This window comes from Lytechinus pictus, chromosome 12 (genome assembly GCF_037042905.1).
Source record: "Lytechinus pictus isolate F3 Inbred chromosome 12, Lp3.0, whole genome shotgun sequence".
NCBI lineage: Eukaryota > Metazoa > Echinodermata > Echinoidea > Temnopleuroida > Toxopneustidae > Lytechinus > Lytechinus pictus.
In genome coordinates, this window is record NC_087256.1 from 25432361 (window position 1) to 25450924 (window position 18564).

At 35.4% G+C, this 18564-nt stretch overlaps 1 protein-coding gene across 1 annotated transcript; it reads left to right on the forward strand.

Moving 5' to 3' along the window:
- The first annotated feature begins 10334 nt into the window (after positions 1–10334).
- LOC129273067 (transmembrane prolyl 4-hydroxylase-like) lies at positions 10335–15555 on the forward strand. Its single transcript, XM_054910118.2, has 5 exons — positions 10335–10482; positions 11737–11827; positions 12866–12992; positions 13757–13865; positions 15206–15555. Exons 2-5 carry the CDS (start codon positions 11738–11740, stop codon positions 15432–15434), a joined length of 555 nt encoding a protein of 184 aa, XP_054766093.2. The 5' UTR covers positions 10335–10482; position 11737; the 3' UTR covers positions 15435–15555.
- The last annotated feature ends 3009 nt before the right edge of the window (positions 15556–18564 follow it).

Below are 18564 nucleotides of genomic sequence, written 5' to 3' on the forward strand. Positions count from 1 at the left end.
ATCCCTGCTAAATCTATTACTCCCTTCGTACTTGAAATATAAGGGGGGGGGGGGGTGGGTTCAATGTACAAAAAACTATATGAGGGAAGGCGGGGTAAGTGGTGGCACTTTTTGCATTTTGCATGTTATAATTTATTGATATCACAAATAAGTACCTTTCCTTTAAATTTGATTCTTGTGAAATATTTTTCACATGAAATGTAAGTGTGACCTTTGAAACAAAACCGACGTCAAATGGCTCAACTACCCCCGTCTGTGAGGTAAGTTATGCCACCTTCTGGGGTAAGTTGGGCCACAAAAACTATGTACAAAAGGTATGCGGGAATTCAGGACCAGCATATAAATTTTCTATTTAAAGTCTTTTCACTTGCTTATTCCATACTAACATCCTCTAAAAGTAAAATAACTGTAATGTCAATTTGCTGCCTGCATATCAAGGGTTTTTAAGGTTTTTTTTATTACTATACATTAACATAAGACATTCCATGGCCCAATTTGCCCCATGTTTGCTGGCACAAATAACCCCAGTCCGAACTTAATGCGGTATTTTTACATGCACACATTTCCTATGCATCTATCATGTAAAAGATTAAGAAAAGAATGAGAATCCAGGCCTGTTCTAATAATATTGTTCTTATTTCTTTATTATATTACAAGACATGTGTGGGTAAAAAAAGCACTGATCTATTTCACACCCTTTTTACTTTTTTGGCTGAAATTGTATTTTTTCCCTCTAAAAAGTACTTTATATCTTCCAAAGTTGGAAATAATGTGATGTGGAAAAGGGTTATGCATTAGTTCATCAATACATGACACCACCACAATGTCTGACTCATTCATTATTGCTCTGGGGGTCGTGGCTCAACTTGACCCCTATGCTCAACCTACCACGCCTTCCCCTACCATCCCGTGTTATAATATCAATCATTCTTTATCATCAAACGTAAGAAGTGATCTGCATGATTCTTGATTATTTGTTGCATCATACATTAATTTGTCACCGGTTTGTTAGGTTTTCTGCTTATATTTTGGTCATTAATATGTCAATTATTGTTTTCCTTTTTATGATTTCCTTTAATTTCCAATCTTACATTCTTAAGGTATTTTCTTTTAATTATGACCCCATGAAAGAACAGTGATATTTTGTAAATATCATCATTATGGGTTATCCTCCTTTGTAACTATATTAATGATCTGCATGTATTTAATCATAATTTTATATGTAAATAAAACATTAATGCACAGCATAATTATAAGACGAAATTATGTAGTTGAGTTGAGTTTTAATATCAACAAGTAATTTGATAAGAAAGTCAGTAGAAATCTAAAGTTTTCACTTGTTTCTCAGCACTCTCCCTGTTATATGAGCAAAAAATCTCAAACCTTCACTACGTGTAAATGCAATCTGAGATAATATGCCAGATGTGGTAAACTGAAAGTATTATATCATATAAAAGTGACATTAAGATATACATATCATGTGAAATATATCAGAGAATTATGTTTAATAGACATTGTTACATTAGTTGCCATGATCAGTACCCGATGGAGCAACAAAATATCTCAAAAGAAACAATCAAGTAACACATTTACAGACTTGATAGTACACTTGAAACTATTGAAAGGTGTCCTAATTTTGATATTCAACAGAAATGTTTATTTATCAAAGGCAATAAGCATATGACCTTGATAAAATAGGGACTGATTCAACTGTATATCATGAATATGCCCTATACACAGCAAAAACTGTGGTGTTAACAGGTGTACATACAGGACGCCAGTTATTTTACACCGGTTTTAAATTGACAGTTTTAGTTTAATAATTTATATTGCGCACATATCCACCTTGTTAGGTGCTCCTATATAGTTTAACACCTATAGGTTACATTTACCCTCTTTGGTGTTATGTTCGATCTCTAGGGTGTAATTGTAACACCTCATGGTGTGGCCCTCTATTAACACCAACTTTGTTGTCGCCTTTTTGTGAGCTAGTTTCATCTTATGTTAATGTTCAAGTGGTGTATTTCAGGTCATACTTTGTCACACTTTTGGTTGCACTATACCTCGGCGGTGCCGCCCGAACGACCATGCCCATGGACCGACGGGTAAATACTGTACCCCATTTCATTTCGATTTATGGGTCGTCCTATCGGTAGGGCTGGGGTACAACGTACAAGTATTGTTCTGAATAGAGATCAGTTAATTTAAGATATATTTCTTATATAATTACATTTACAAAGTTTCTATCAATATTCTGTTTAATTGAAGTGCAACGAATGTTTAGTATAATTTGATTGTTTCTGTGAAGATTCAAAAATGCCAAGATGAAAAAATGAAGAGCTTCCCAATTATGAAGTAGCAATAAATAACCTGTCCGCTGCATGTACAGTGCTTATAAAAAAAAGTTTACACTTAGAAAATATTTCCGCTTGAGTGAGCACCACTCACTTTTGAAAAGTTTGTGAAAAGTGATTTGCGCAGAACTTTGAAATAGTTATGCGCTTTCATAACCCTCTCTTTTATTTACACCACTCTCCTTTTTGGAGAATAATTTTGTGATTCTCCTCTATTCATTACTCGTTTATCTATTTTGTAACCAGAAGAGGAGAAATTAAATTGACTGTCGGCATTTCAAATCACGTAGCCAGACGATGGGGCCCGACCTATCTGAACATTGCTGAGGAGTGAGTGGTTGTAACAAAGAGCAATCACGTGACTCGTATGGACCGAGTGGATGTATCTAGCGGAGTGAGTGATTGCTTTTAAGCGCAATCACGTGACTCGTATGGACCGAGTGGATGTATTTCAAGAGCAGCCACTTTGTCTCCACCTCACAGGGGTGCTATGTTCACACTCATGATTGGGAAGCGTTTGTTACCATATTCCTGTTTATTTCACATTTGTATTCTTAATTACTTTATGAAATTAAAGTACATAGTTACAAAGAAAGATTATATTAAATTTATCTCATCTGTGTCATATTCTTTTAAGAAACTCAAGGAAATTTTATCCTTCAAATTAAAGAGGAAAATGAAAACTTGAAACATACTTGGAACTTTCTTAAATGAGAATGCAGTCGCCATCCTTTTATTTTTCTCCCGTGATACGGTTAGGACCCTTCATTAGGCAAAAATAACCCGATTTGGTTATATTCATCATATTTGTATCACTTGATTAAATTTAAGATACAAAAGAGAGGGGGAAGGGGGCGAATGTCTAAAGATCTGCTTTCATCTTGCAATACAAAAACGTAGCATTTAGTAAAAAACCATCGTGTATTTTGTAACCAGAAGAGGAGAAATTAAATTGACTGTCGGCATTTCAAATCACGTAGCCAGACGATGGGGCCCGACCTATCTGAACATTGCTGAGGAGTGAGTGGTTGTAACAAAGAGCAATCACGTGACTCGTATGGACCGAGTGGATGTATCTAGCGGAGTGAGTGATTGCTTTTAAGCGCAATCACGTGACTCGTATGGACCGAGTGGATGCATCTAGCGAAGTGAGTGATTGTTACAAAGAGCAATCACGTGACTCGTATGGACCGAGTGGATGTATTTCAAGAGCAGCCACTTTGTCTCCACCTCACAGGGGTGCTATGTTCACACTCATGATTGGGAAGCGTTTGTTACCATATTCCTGTTTACTTCATATTTGTATTCTTAATTACTTTATAAAATTAAAGTACATAGTTACAAAGAAAGATTCCATTAAATTTATCTCATCTGTGTCATATTCTTTTAAAAAACTCAAGGAAATTTTATCCTTTAAATTAAAGAGGAAAATGAAAACTTGAAACATACTTGGAACTATCTTAAATGAGAATGCAGTCGCCATCCTTTTATTTTTCTCTCGTGATACGGTTAGGACCCTTCATTAGGCCGAAATAACCCGATATGGTTATATTCATCATATTTGTATTACTTGATTAAATCTAAGACACAAAAGAGAGGGGGAAGGGGGCGAATGTCTAAGGATCTGCTTTCAACTTGCAATACAAAAACGTAGCATTTAGTCAAAAACCATCGTGTATTTTGTAACCAGAAGAGGAGAAATTAAAATGACTGTCGGCATTTCAAATCACGTAGCCTGACGATGGGGCCCTATCTGAACATTGCTGAGGAGTGAGTGGTTGTAACAAAGAGCAATCACGTGACTCGTATGGACCGAGTGGATGTATCTAGCAGAGTGAGTGATTGCTTTTAAGCGCAATCACGTGACTCGTATGGACCGAGTGGATGCATCTAGCGAAGTGAGTGATTGTTACAAAGAGCAATCACGTGACTCGTATGGACCGAGTGGATGTATTTCAAGAGCAGCCACTTTGTCTCCACCTCACAGGGGTGCTATGTTCACACTCATGATTGGGAAGCGTTTGTTACCATATTCCTGTTTATTTCACATTTGTATTCTTAATTACTTTATGAAATTAAAGTACATAGTTACAAAGAAAGATTCTATTAAATTTATCTCATCTGTGTCATATTCTTTTAAGAAACTCAAGGAAATTTTATCCTTCAAATTAAAGAGGAAAATGAAAACTTGAAACATGCTTGGAACTTTCTTAAATGAGAATGCAGTCGCCATCCTTTTATTTTTCTCTGGTGATACGGTTAGGACCCTTCATTAGGCCGAAATAATCCGATGTGGTTATATTCATCATATTTGTATTACTTGATTAAATCTAAGACACAAAAGAGAGGGGGAAGGGGCGAATGTCTAAAGATATGCTTTCATCTTGCAATACAAAAACGTAGCATTTAGTAAAAAACCATCGTGTATTTTGTAACCAGAAGAGGAGAAATTAAATTGACTGTCGGCATTTCAAATCACGTAGCCAGACGATGGGGCCCGACCTATCTGAACATTGCTGAGGAGTGAGTGGTTGTAACAAAGAGCAATCACGTGACTCGTATGGACCGAGTGGATGTATCTAGCGGAGTGAGTGATTGCTTTTAAGCGCAATCACGTGACTCGTATGGACCGAGTGGATGCATCTAGCGAAGTGAGTGATTGTTACAAAGAGCAATCACGTGACTCGTATGGACCGAGTGGATGTATTTCAAGAGCAGCCACTTTAATTTGTCTCCACCTCACAGGGGTGCTATGTTCACACTCATGATTGGGAAGCGTTTGTTACCATATTCCTGTTTATTTCACATTTGTATTCTTAATTACTTCATGAAATTAAAGTACATAGTCAAAACGAAGATTGTATTAAATTTATCTCATCTGTGTCATATTCTTTTCAGAAACTCAAGGAAATTTTATCCTTCAAATTAAAGAGGAAAATGAAAACTTGAAACATGCTTGGAACTATATCTTAAATGAGAATGCAGTCGCCATCCTTTTATTTTTCTCTCGTGATACGGTTAGGACCCTTCATTAGGCCGAAATAACCCGATATGGTTATATTCATCATATTTGTATTACTTGATTAAATCTAAGACACAAAAGAGAGGGGGAAGGGGGCGAATGTCTAAGGATCTGCTTTCAACTTGCAATACAAAAACGTAGCATTTAGTCAAAAACCATCGTGTATTTTGTAGCCAGAAGAGGAGAAATTAAATTGACTGTCGGCATTTCAAATCACGTAGCCAGACGATGGGGCCCGACCTATCTGAACATTGCTGAGGAGTGAGTGGTTGTAACAAAGAGCAATCACGTGACTCGTATGGACCGAGTGGATGTATCTAGCTGAGTGAGTGATTGCTTTTAAGCGCAATCACGTGACTCGTATGGACCGAGTTGATGCATCTAGCGAAGTGAGTGATTGTTACAAAGAGCAATCACGTGACTCGTATGGACCGAGTGGATGTATTTCCAGAGCAGCCACTTTGTCTCCACCTCACAGGGGTGCTATGTTCACACTCATGATTGTGAAGCGTTTGTTACCATATTCCTGTTTACTTTACATTTGTATTCTTAATTACTTTATGAAATTAAAGTACATAGTCAAAACGAAGATTCTATTAAATTTATCTCATCTGTGTCATATTCTTTTAAAAAACTCAAGGAAATTGTATCCTTTAAATTAAAGAGGAAAATGAAAACTTGAAACATACTTGGAACTATCTTAAATGAGAATGCAGTCGCCATCCTTTTATTTTTCTCTCGTGATACGGTTAGGACCCTTCATTAGGCCGAAATAACCCGATATGGTTATATTCATCATATTTGTATTACTTGATTAAATCTAAGACACAAAAGAGATGGGGAAGGGGGCGAATGTCTAAAGATCTGCTTTCATCTTGCAATACAAAAACGTAGCATTTAGTAAAAAAACATCGTGTATTTTGTAACCAGAAGAGGAGAAATTAAATTGACTGTCGGCATTTCAAATCACGTAGCCAGACGATGGGGCCCGACCTATCTGAACATTGCTGAGGAGTGAGTGGTTGTAACAAGAGCAATCACGTGACTCGTATGGACCGAGTGGATGTATCTAGCTGAGTGAGTGATTGCTTTTAAGCGCAATCACGTGACTCGTATGGACCGAGTGGATGTATTTCAAGAGCAGCCACTTTGTCTCCACCTCACAGGGGTGCTATGTTCACACTCATGATTGGGAAGCGTTTGCTACCATATTCCTGTTTACTTCACATTTGTATTCTTAATTACTTTATGAAAATAAAATACATAGGGTGCGTTTATCCGCCACTTTTTCACCCTAGAATCATGATCTGAATCATGATTCAAATCATGATTCTGCAGAATCACGATTGCGTTTAGTCGAAATTGAATATAATCATGATTAGAATCACAAACATGAAACACGAAAAAAGGGGCGTTTGGAAAGACGTTTCTGCAGAATCACGTACGAAAATGTTCGAATAAACGATATCGTGATTTGAATCATGATTATATGACCTCACTGTGTCGGGCTACTTTCGGTTTGACTCTTGCCAAGCTCAAGGCTCTCTATATGCTCATTGCATGTACATGATTACTGCATTTCTTGTCATGTTCAAGTTCTGTGTTGGTCATCGTATCGTCCACTACTTTTCATTTTTTGGTAATGTCTTCAACTTCAAGTTCTAGTAAATGAATTAACTGGACAGACAATGATCTCAGTTGTTGTTGAGTATAGAGTGAAGTACTAATAGAGTGTCAATATTAAATTGGATCTACGCTGAAATTCACTTCATTCACACCATTTTGGATAAACTAACAAGATGAATATAATCATATGGACCCTATATGATAGAAGTAAACAAAATTAGGTATAGACTGAATTCTGGAAGCAAAATATTTTTCGAGAGCCGAAACACGTGCGAAAAAACTTCCTCTGTCAAACTGCGCACTAGTGATGCGCACTGGATTGGCCGGAATCTGAGGAGAAACAGCATTGGAATGAAGGTCGTCTAAACGCTGATTCTGTGATATCGTGATTCATGTTTGTGTTTTGAATCATGATTCAAATCATGATTCAAATCATGATTCTGGCTTGAGGTTGCATAAACGCAGCCATAGTCAAAACGAAGATTTTATGAAATTTATCTCATCAATTAAGAGACTCAATTAAATTGTTCACACTCATGATAGGCAAACGTTTTCTTACCATATTCCTCTTTACTTCACACTTGTATTTATAATTACTTTATGAAGATAAACATATACAAATAACGTAGTGCCTATATATCATGGGGTAATTTTTTTGTTATTTTGATGTAAACTTTGCTCTGAATGTTCATTCTTTTATGATGATGACAGTAATTTTATAGATCTTGTGGCACATATTTCAAAGGAATAATGAATAACAGGCCGAAACACAGCTTATTTGTGAATTCGGAATAAACAATGCCCGCTTCTCAACCCGCGATCACTTGTTTCGAAAGTGGGTCTGAGTGATTAGACTATTACAACGGGACTGAAATACCTATCGCAGTTGGACGCCATGGAAGATTCTGACCTACATAAAAGGGATATTGTCCGCTCTACAGGCACAGTGTTATAAAACAACCACTTTTCGCATCCACTGGAGAGTGCTCGTACATTCACCCGAGTGGATGTACTTCCGCTGCAGTGAGGGGGTCTCCATTACGATTCTAGCTCTCTGATTGGATAAAACTGTACCATCACTCACTCTGCCGAGTGAGTGATGGTAAGATACGTACAAATCATTCACTCACTCGAGTGAGTGAATGAATGAATGTTTATGGCATGAAGGGCACGTCATAGTGCGGTATCAAATCGAAATTCTATCAACTCGAACTCTATAGCGCTGTTTCAAAGGAATCTGTTAAATATTCGGTGTTTGTTCATAAATCATTTCAAGAAAAAGAGTTTATTGGTATATGTGTCCAGTCGCAGCAACTTACAAGTGCGTTTACTTCATACTTTTGTGGGTATATTTTGTGAAAACCATTTATTGTGGAAAGTTCCTTCGCCAAAACGTGTTATTATTCACTTACAAAGTTCATACACGCGGGTTAACAGCATTTAGTTCGTGTTATTAGCGGAGGTGTGATAATTTCTTATATATTTTTGATAGTTTTATCGTGTCTTTTCCTGCTGAAAAAAAGTTAATTCTTTTGAGACTGTGATAGTGATCAATTTCTGAGGAGGGTATCTTCATTGTGCACTTTCAAAGAAGTTAATCAATTGCAATATTGCATTTTACTTTCTCATTCATTTTAAACATTTGTATTTATTGATTTAAACTCATCATTATAGAAGAACCTCATGCAAGTAAGGGGAAATAATGAATATCAGGCATGTAATAAATCACTTCACGTTCACGTTAACTGTTTGTCCCAAAATGAAAATGTTCTTGTCTATTGGCCAATTCATTTTTATAAAGGACATAGAGACATGGATACACACATCCCCAGACACACACCCACACACGCCTGCTCTCCCAACACACCCTCACATGCACACGCACACACACACCCATATATGATTGTAAGTCACATGAATACAAAATGTATATATGTCATCTTTATAAACTATAGACGGAACTATTTACCCTGGTCCTTTACCGGAAATAGAAGAAAAGTTTCCCTTTCCTGCCACTATAGGCAGGGTCCTACTTCAAATATTTTATCAAACCCATAGGCCTATATAGGTATATGACAAGTAGCAACCGAAATAGGAAATGGAGCTTATTTGTCAGTACAGAAATATGATGAAGTCAGTGAAATTATGATATTTCTAAAAGATATTTCTTATTGACCCTCGAATTGGTCATTAATAATTGTCAACAAAATCGATTCCATATGCATGTTTGTACAAGAGCTGCATACAATGTAATAACAACATATCAGCACAAATAGCATGAATAATAATCAATTAACATCAGGGAAAAGGCTTAATAATAATAATAATTAACATCATTTATATAGCGCTTATCACAAAGAATGTCTCTAAGCTTACACAGAAATCGTACACACTCTTAAAACACTGAGTAGAATTTTACCCAATATTGGGTATTAAGGGAACATGCATGTTTGCTGAGTATGTTTTTTTACCCCACATTGGGCTATTTCAACGCAACATTGTGTAAAATTTACAAAATATTGGGCATCTTTTTGCTTAACCAACATGCATGTTCCCATTTTACCCAATATTGGGTAAACCTTTTTTTTTTTTAGTGCAGAGCGGTAGTAATAATGTTATATTATATGTATTTTCAAAACTTAGATCATAAAGAGGGTAAACAATAAATGTAGCATACTAAATGAGAAGGATGTGGGAAAAGAAACAGATGCTTACTTAACGATCAATATATAATCTCTCAAACTTTGATATAATATACTTGTCCCTGAGAGCTGATATAAGCACTGAATGCACAACAGCATATATGCGGAGAAATCGTCCATTGTTTATCTAAATTTGGTGATTTCTCAGTTGCGTCTCTCCTCTGTCATGTCTATGGAAATATGATAAAGAGTTCAAAATGCGTACCATAGTATTCTTTGGTTTATTGGCATGTAAATTTGCTGAACATACTTCTTCGGTTCAATATGCATATTGAACAGAATGTGGAAAGAATCCCAATTTAGTGAACACTCTAAAAACAGTTTACCCAATATTGGGTTAACAAGGAACATGTATGTTTGTTGGGCAAAATGAAAGCAAAATAATATTGTGTAAAATTTACCCAATGTTTCGTTGAAATTTACCCATAAAGCATGCATTTTGCATAATATGGGACAAAATCTTACCCAAACAAACATGCATGTTCCCTTTTGACACAATGTTGGGTCAATTTTTACTCATTTTTTTTTTAGAGCGTAAGGAATCGAATGTATCGAATTATAGAATTCAAAAATGCACTATAGCACAATTTCACTTCTATAAAGTTCTGGATTATTTCCCCTGTCCAATTCAGGTCGTGCGGTATCGCCCAGGCGGACATTACCACGCCCATTTTGACAGCAGTGAGGTGACGTCAGACCTCGAGTGCAGACATACGGGTATTACTTTCAACCAATCACGTGAGGCGCCATTCCACGAGGAACGGTGCCGCTATTGCAGGTTTGTCTGAGCCGCTGCAGGGGTGGATGTGGGATAAACTCCTCCCTTTCCTCATACAGGAAATGGCTTTATACACTGTAAAAAGTTGTTAAAACTTGTTAAACAACTTTTTAAACTTGTTAAACAACTGTTTACATTTTTTAAACAAAGTTGTTTAAAAGTTTAAACAATTACAAATGTTTAAACAACTTGTTGCTAGAGTGACATGCCTAAACAATGTGCTTTTTTTTTTACTGTGTATTACATTTCTTTATATGAATTACATTTTTGGAATGATTTTGCGTCACCAGATGTCTGGGACTGGTCCCATGACATTTGCTCTGGCGACAATTGCTCCGCTGTAGGCTAAATTCCATACTATCATGGAATGATTAAACACTACACCTATCCTAAACCTTACCCTAAACATAACGTAAAACCCTGTTACAGCCCAGTGGCGTACCTAGGATTTCCCACAGGGGGGGCAAATTCGTCCGCCAAAAAATTTGACAAGCAAAAAAAAAAAAAAAAAAAAAAAAGGTCTTCAAGATTCGTCAGGGGGGGGGGCAGTCTGCCCCCTCTGCCCCCCGTAGGTACGCTGGTGTTGCAGCCCTAACCCTCTATCTTAGATGAAATAAAGCCCGGAGCAACTGTCGCCGGAGCAAATGTTGTGTCACCACAGGGTTGTGTTCTGAAATTTCAAGGGTGTTATTCTGATAACTTTTACCAAGGTTTATCCCTAGTCTGAACTAGAATTTTAAACCAGAACTGTGGAACGCTGGGCTTCATAATATTTTTACAATTTTCCTGGCGATTTAAATTACCAATGGATAGAATTCATTATATTTGTGTTTTCCTATTCTTCCCATCTTGAGACTCAATTATTTTTTCGACATTTTTTTTTGCAGCCGGATGATTATTTTTAATAGGTGAATAAGTTGACAACTGGCACTCCATATAAGTGTGGTCTTGGTTAATCCAGGTTTAACCAAATATGGCTATCAAAATACTACCGAAACGTCAACAGAACAAAATATTCTTAAGAAGACAAGGATAATAAAGATCATATCCTGAAAAAAACTATATCACCCAAAATGAAAGTCGGATAAGCATATTTGGAAAAATAAAAGAACATGAGAATGAAAAGATACCGGCTAATTCGATAAAGCAAGGGTTATAACGTAAAAATAGTTTTTGATTTTCAGGCATGCTAAATCATGAACACTTAGTTGATAGGTTTTGGTTAATTCCATTATTTCTTTGTTTAATTAACAGGATGATAACAATACTCTACTATTTAAATGATGTAGATGAGGGAGGAGAGACTGCATTTCCTTTCGCAGACATGGACATCAATACACCTGAGGTAATTTGTGTTTAATGACACCTTTGTTATTAGGGTTTTTTCACAATAAAAATAATTCACTAAAGTAATATAAGGGGTGTGATATAGGCCTGCATTCACGGGCAAATCGATGAGTTTTTTTTTTCCATATGAAATTTCACAGAATAATTGTACTTTAAGACGATATTTTTTCAACGAGATTTTCTGCATTTCTCACTCATTTGACATCAGATAATTTTATTTTATAGATTTTCTGCTCACTTGCTGCTTCGCTCGCTCATGATTTTTTCTTAGGTTTAGCATCCCCTGCATCTCAAACCAACCCCTGCAAGTATTTACCTCATTTCGACACAGTCTAACTTGTTCCAATCTTTGAATCTGGCAGGGACCTAGGAACGATTTATTAGAGGGGGTGCTGTTGACCCCCCTCCCCCAAAAAACTGTTTTCACTACAAAATGAATAATGAATAAGATTTTGGTCAGAAAAAAAATTGACAGCAAAGCGTCATAATGAAAATATAAGACATAATTGCTGCGTCATAACATTTACAGCTTTGATGAATGGACGGAATTTTTTTTTATCTTTAAACATTTTGTTGACGGATGGGGGGGGGGGGGTTCACTTATGTGGTAATGATACTTTGTTTGCCACACGTTCATGGGTAATGTTTATTTTGTTTCTAATCCATAATTATTCAAATGCTTGTATTTGATGTACAAATATCATATTATTTCTCACAATAATTTGACTGGACCCCTAAGAAAAACAGAACCATTATATCCATGGCTCTGATTAGAGTGATACACTCGTATTTTTAAAATTTTTAATATCATGATAATATTCGTAGTCATTTTTCATATACATGTATGTTTGTACATTAATATAATATATTTTTTAAATATTTTTATACGGTAAATAAAACCGAAACCAAATCATACTAATAATTTTCATAATTTTTTTCCTCTATCGTTTTTCTCTCTATCCATCATCGCCCCTCCCCCTCTCTCACCGCTCTCCTCCCTCATCCCTCTCACCCCCCTCCCTCTTATTCCCCGTAGTATGAGAGGAAGCTGGAATATGACTACACGGACTTGACTGACCATTGCCACGACAGTAGTCTCGTGGTCAAGGCAGAGCGAGGCAAGGCAATCATGTGGTATAACCACAACCTTGACCCTCAAACAGGTATCCTTCGGACATCATCTTTTTTAATTGCCATCATGTTTGTCTTTCCAAATTAAATAAAAATGGCTTTAAGGGAAAGTTCACCCTAAAGAAATGTTTGTTGTAAAATACCAGAGAATGATAAAAAATATTGATGAAGGTTTGAGGAAAGTCCATCAAAGTTGAAGAAATTAGAACGAGAAGATTTTGATTCATGACATCATATACGAGCAGCTGCCTCATATGTTATGTAATATTTTTTAATAATGCATGAATTTAAATTGTTTAACGGTTCATAATGACCGTTTTTTACTCGAGTAGCTGGGTGAAAACATTTTTTTTATATCGTGTATAATGTATACTTAATGGACAATATCTTGCCCTGAAATGTATGTTAACAACATGAACTTCAACCTACAAAAAGCTTATTTCAATTCTATCTACTTCGATTTTAATCATTCAATTTTAAGTCTCATTGAAAGTTTCCAATTATCATCAAAATAATCACACGACCCTGCAAACCACCTTTTGATAATGAATCACCCTAGAAATAAACCGAACCTCCTTGTTTATGCTTTTCTTTCTTCAAATTCCCCTTTGAACATCCGGAAATTAAAGACCAATCCCCTTTGAAGTCTTTGTCGGAGATTTCTTTCCTTTGAGGAATACCCATGAGGGAGGAAAAATCCGTCCAATTCTGTTTGTCTCATCAAAAGTACCATAGTGCCATTTGTTCCTTCAATCAAAAATTATTTCATTTTGATACATATATTTCCGAAAACTAGGTTGGCTTGGGACGAGTAGGGGCCACTCGCTGCACGGGGGTTGTGAAGTCATCCGTGGGGTCAAATGGATAGCCAATAACTGGATTTCAGTTGACGACGTGTATAATAGGTAACTATGCCACGGCAATGACCCCTTCCATTTACTTTGAGATGATTCTGAATAAATAAAACGTGGAGTAGAGTTTCCAATTTTTAGCCATAAATTGAACAGAGTCTTATATATTGACCAAGAGAAACTGAAAAATACATTATAAACATAAACAATTTCGAGATGGAATAGGAAAACCTTTCGTGTCTGATATTTGTTTTTATTAACATAAAAATATGTTTGTAAACATGAAATTCATTTCATGCATGCATTTCAAACTGGTGATTTTGAACACACATAGTTGCTATGATTTAATAAATTGTTTTACGTCATGGCTTTATATCAGAAAAAAATAGTCTTAAATCATCGTTTTTTATTGACATAATTTTGAGTGAATCTGTATTGCCATTTTATTTAGGCAGCCAGACTCGATTCTTTTAATAAACGTTAAGATATATTCCATTCTAATTTTCAAGGATTGAAATTATCCACGACTGTGAAGAGCGACCAGTGACCAATCGTTGATTTGAATAAAAGCCTAAAGATTTTAATTTTGTAGGCATATGAGCTTTAAAACAGATCCTTACTCTTAAAAATATATACAATAATTGGCGTATCATTATTCACAATGGCTTTGAAGAGTGACCAGCCGAAAATCAGATTTGCATTTAAACATTACAGATTTGAAACTCAAAAATAAAGATTAAAATTTTAATCATTTGAGCTTTAAAAGTCAATCCTTACTATTCGAAATAAATGCAATATTTGACTGGTTACTACTCACAGCCGTTCTGGATTTAAAGTTTAGAGAGATTTCTCGCTTTCATCTCCATTTTTGCTTCTTTTACTTTCTTCTATCATTTCCCTCTCGTGCTCCACATTCCTCCAATCTGTAAACTTAAATTTCAAGGATTTGAAATAAATCCACATCAGCTGTGAATAATGACCAGTCGAATATTGGATTTATATTTAATCCTAAGGATTCACTTTTAAATCTCAAAAGATTTAAATTCAAATCTTTCAGCTTTATATTTAAATCAACAATGTTTAAAGCTAAATATTTCGGCTGGTCAATATTCACAGCCGAACTGTATTCATTTTAAATCCAGATCGGCTGTGAACGATGACAAGCTGAATATTGTATTTATTTTGTAATCTTAAAATCAACTTTTAAATCTCAAAAGATTAAAATTCAAATCTTTCACTTGTATATTCAAATCCACAAGGTATAAGACTATATTCAACTGGTCACTATTTCAAGGCGGATCTGGATTTAATTTTAAAATCCATTATCCTTTGGAATTTAGAGCGTAAACTCTTTCTGCTCTTAAAAGACCACGCCTTCCTTATTTTCTTTCCAGACAACAGCGATATATGGACGAACTCAGACCATTCATTCGTGCAACATCACTCCATTCTAATCCACGGAAAAGTACAACTAAAAGAGCAGGATTATCGCAAGATAAATCGAAACATTCTCCCAAACTAGAAAAGAATACAAACAATTCGTCGTGTAATTCGAGAAAAGATGCATATAAACAGGATCCAATAGAGCCTAGATGTTCACAGTCAATGTTTGATGAAAGATGATGGTAGAGTGGAACATTTTGGTCTTTCAGAAGGGGCCGGTCAAAAAATTACACTCTAAAAAGACAGGGATTTAAATAAATCCATTACGGCTGTGAATAGTGACCTGTCGATATTACGATTTCAAATCAATCCTTAAAGGAGAATGAAACCCTTGAAACCAGCTGAATCCATATCAAAGAGAAAAATCATAGAAACATATTGTTGAAAGTTTGAGGAAGATTGAATGAATAATAAGAAAGTTATGAGCATTTGAATATTGAGATCACTAATGCCATGTAGATCCTCCCATTGGCAATGCGACCAAGATCTGTGATGTCACACACGTACAACTCCCTCATTACTTTAGTACTTATTTCACTTATATTCTCACTTTTATAGAGTCTATCACAAGGTGAGGTGTTCTCTTTATGAGAGGACAAGTACAGAGGTTTCACAACATTATATCATTGATGAATCGTTTGTCATATGATTAGAATGAGCAAAAAGAGATGTTTTCGGGTATATTTTCAGTGTCCAAAAGGGGAGAGTTGTTCATCTGTGACAACATAGATCTTGGTCGCATTGCCAATGGGAGGATCTCCATAGCATTAGTGATCTCGACATTCAAATGCTCATAACTCTTCTATTTCTAGTCCTATTTTACTCAAACTTTTGTTGATATTATTCTTTGATTTTTCTGCTTTCACAAAAGCTAACTTGCTCCAAGAGTTTCATTCTCCTTTAAAGATTTAAATGCAAATCTTAAAGATTGCTTTTTATACCCAAATTTATTAATATTTAAATCTTTATGGATTAATCTTAAATCCCAACATCAACCGGCCACTATTCATAGCCGTAATGGATATATTTTAAATACTTGTAATTTAGAGTGTAGTAGCATATGAGCATTAATGGTAAAGTTTCTTCACTGATAATGACCATACTCACACATTAATGCAATGAACCCAAAAAGGAAATACCAAGATTTGAAATGATTTATATCTCGGACGAATTTATATAGCCTTTGGATTTCCTCTGTTGATAATCTCTTGCCAAATTTCCGATAAGAAAATTGAAAGAGAGTCTCTTTCAATTTAAATTATCGGAAATGTAAGAGACATCTATACAAAGATAACTAATTGGCCGTGCCGTTTTCCCCAAATAAGAGAGAACTGGAACTCATCTTACAAAGAGTTGTGATTGATCCGATCAACCTCAATTATATGGAAATCCATCAATGTCATAATTTTTTCATTGGGAAATTTGCACTGTCCTTTGAAAACAAAAAGAAGCATACTGAATTGTCGAGAAAACAGTAAATATATGAATATACATCATACCTAGAAAATATTTTGAAGAAACATGTATTTCAGATGTTGTCATTGCTGGCTTTCCATAGTTGTAATTGATTGGATCAATGGTAACTCTTTGTAAGACGGAGCCCTGGTCATCATCTATGATGTACAGACCTCAGACGAGAACTGAATTATTACTATATATGTTTGTAACGAGGTAATTTCAATATCACGAGATTGCAAAAATTATTTATTTCATTCTCATTTTTCATTCGTCAGTTATCATCCTAACTATAGGGATTTTTCGCTACGCCCACAGGGACGTATTCAAGAACACAGTAAATATATTAGTTGACAATGCCGGTCAAATGACAAAGAACAGCTGGGAGGTCGTTGTCGAAAAATTGGTGAACCGGAACAGTTGTTTCGTCCTGAGCTTCGGAGCTGACGAAAAATGGGAAAATTTTCGTTTGTCCAGAGTCGAGGACGAAACGACTGTTTTGATTCACCAATTTACGACAAAGACTTCTCGGTTGTGCTTTGTCATGAAAGACATGTGACAATACATTTACTGAATTCTTGATCCATTCGTACGTCGTGGAGCAAAATTCCATATTGTGATAAAGGTAACATAATTAAACATAAAATAATTTAGAGATTTAGGCTAAGAATCGGTGTTAAGATTTACACTGGATTTGTCCTATTATGGGATATGTAATGTTTCAGATAAACTAATAAATATGTAAGCTATTCGGGCCAAGCCATTTCTCTGTATCTTAAGTATTTTTAGTACTTTTTTTTTTACTTCGACTGTTGATTTTGATCTTATTACTTTTCGAAATATCTGAACGGATAATTCATAAACTATTGTTGAAAATTCGAGTAAAGTTACTCTATATACCGTATATGAGGATAAACAAGATTGTAAATAATCAGATGTAGATTTTTCTTTTTATTTAAACGGTGATTTATTGACAAAGTAATCATAAATGAATGTGATAAGGAATCGCATTGATTATGTCAGAGATTAAACCTATTTACAGTAAATCGTGTTTCGTGTGTTCTCTTTTGTTTATTATCCACGGTTTCATTCATTAACTTTAAGTATTAGTTAAAAAAATAAATATATCAATTAGAGATAGTAAGAAAAGAAATAATATGTCGGTGTTACATCCATCTTCGCAGTCCTGATAATTAGACATAACGAGAATATTCATAAATCAAAATACAAAAGAAACTCACAAGATTATGAAAATTAAAACCAAAATAAGAATAAATCTTGAACCAGTTGGAAATATTTTTTGAGGCCTTAATTTTTTTTTAAAGAAGAAAAAGAACCAATCTCTGTGAAATTAGATTTGATGTGCTCTGATTCGGTTCCATGGCATTTTGCTCCGGCGGCTACTATAATTGCTACGACAGAAAATCTGCATGTTAAGCCAAACATAAAACCAAACCTCCTATACACCCATATACTTATCTTTACATCCTTACATTATCCTGCATAATTAACTCTATTATAATCCTAATCTAACCCTATGCCCTCTAAGAAATCAAGACCGGATCAAATGTCGAACCCGGGGGGCCACTTACATTGACGAGTGGATACCATGCGCGACCAAAAAACACGTAAAAAGGATGTCTTTTTCAAGATAGGGCACGTTACGTACGTAACGTGATAAGGGTGTCAAAACACATAGATAATGAAAAAGGGTTCCTATTTCGCTAGGAAAGTTACGTGTTTAGGGTCAAATTTGCAGGGATGATAAAACAACATTAAAATGTTTTATAAAGGATGTCCTTTTTGCCCCAATACTACGTGTTTAGAGTCCGATTTGCACGAGGTGTGGAAGGTG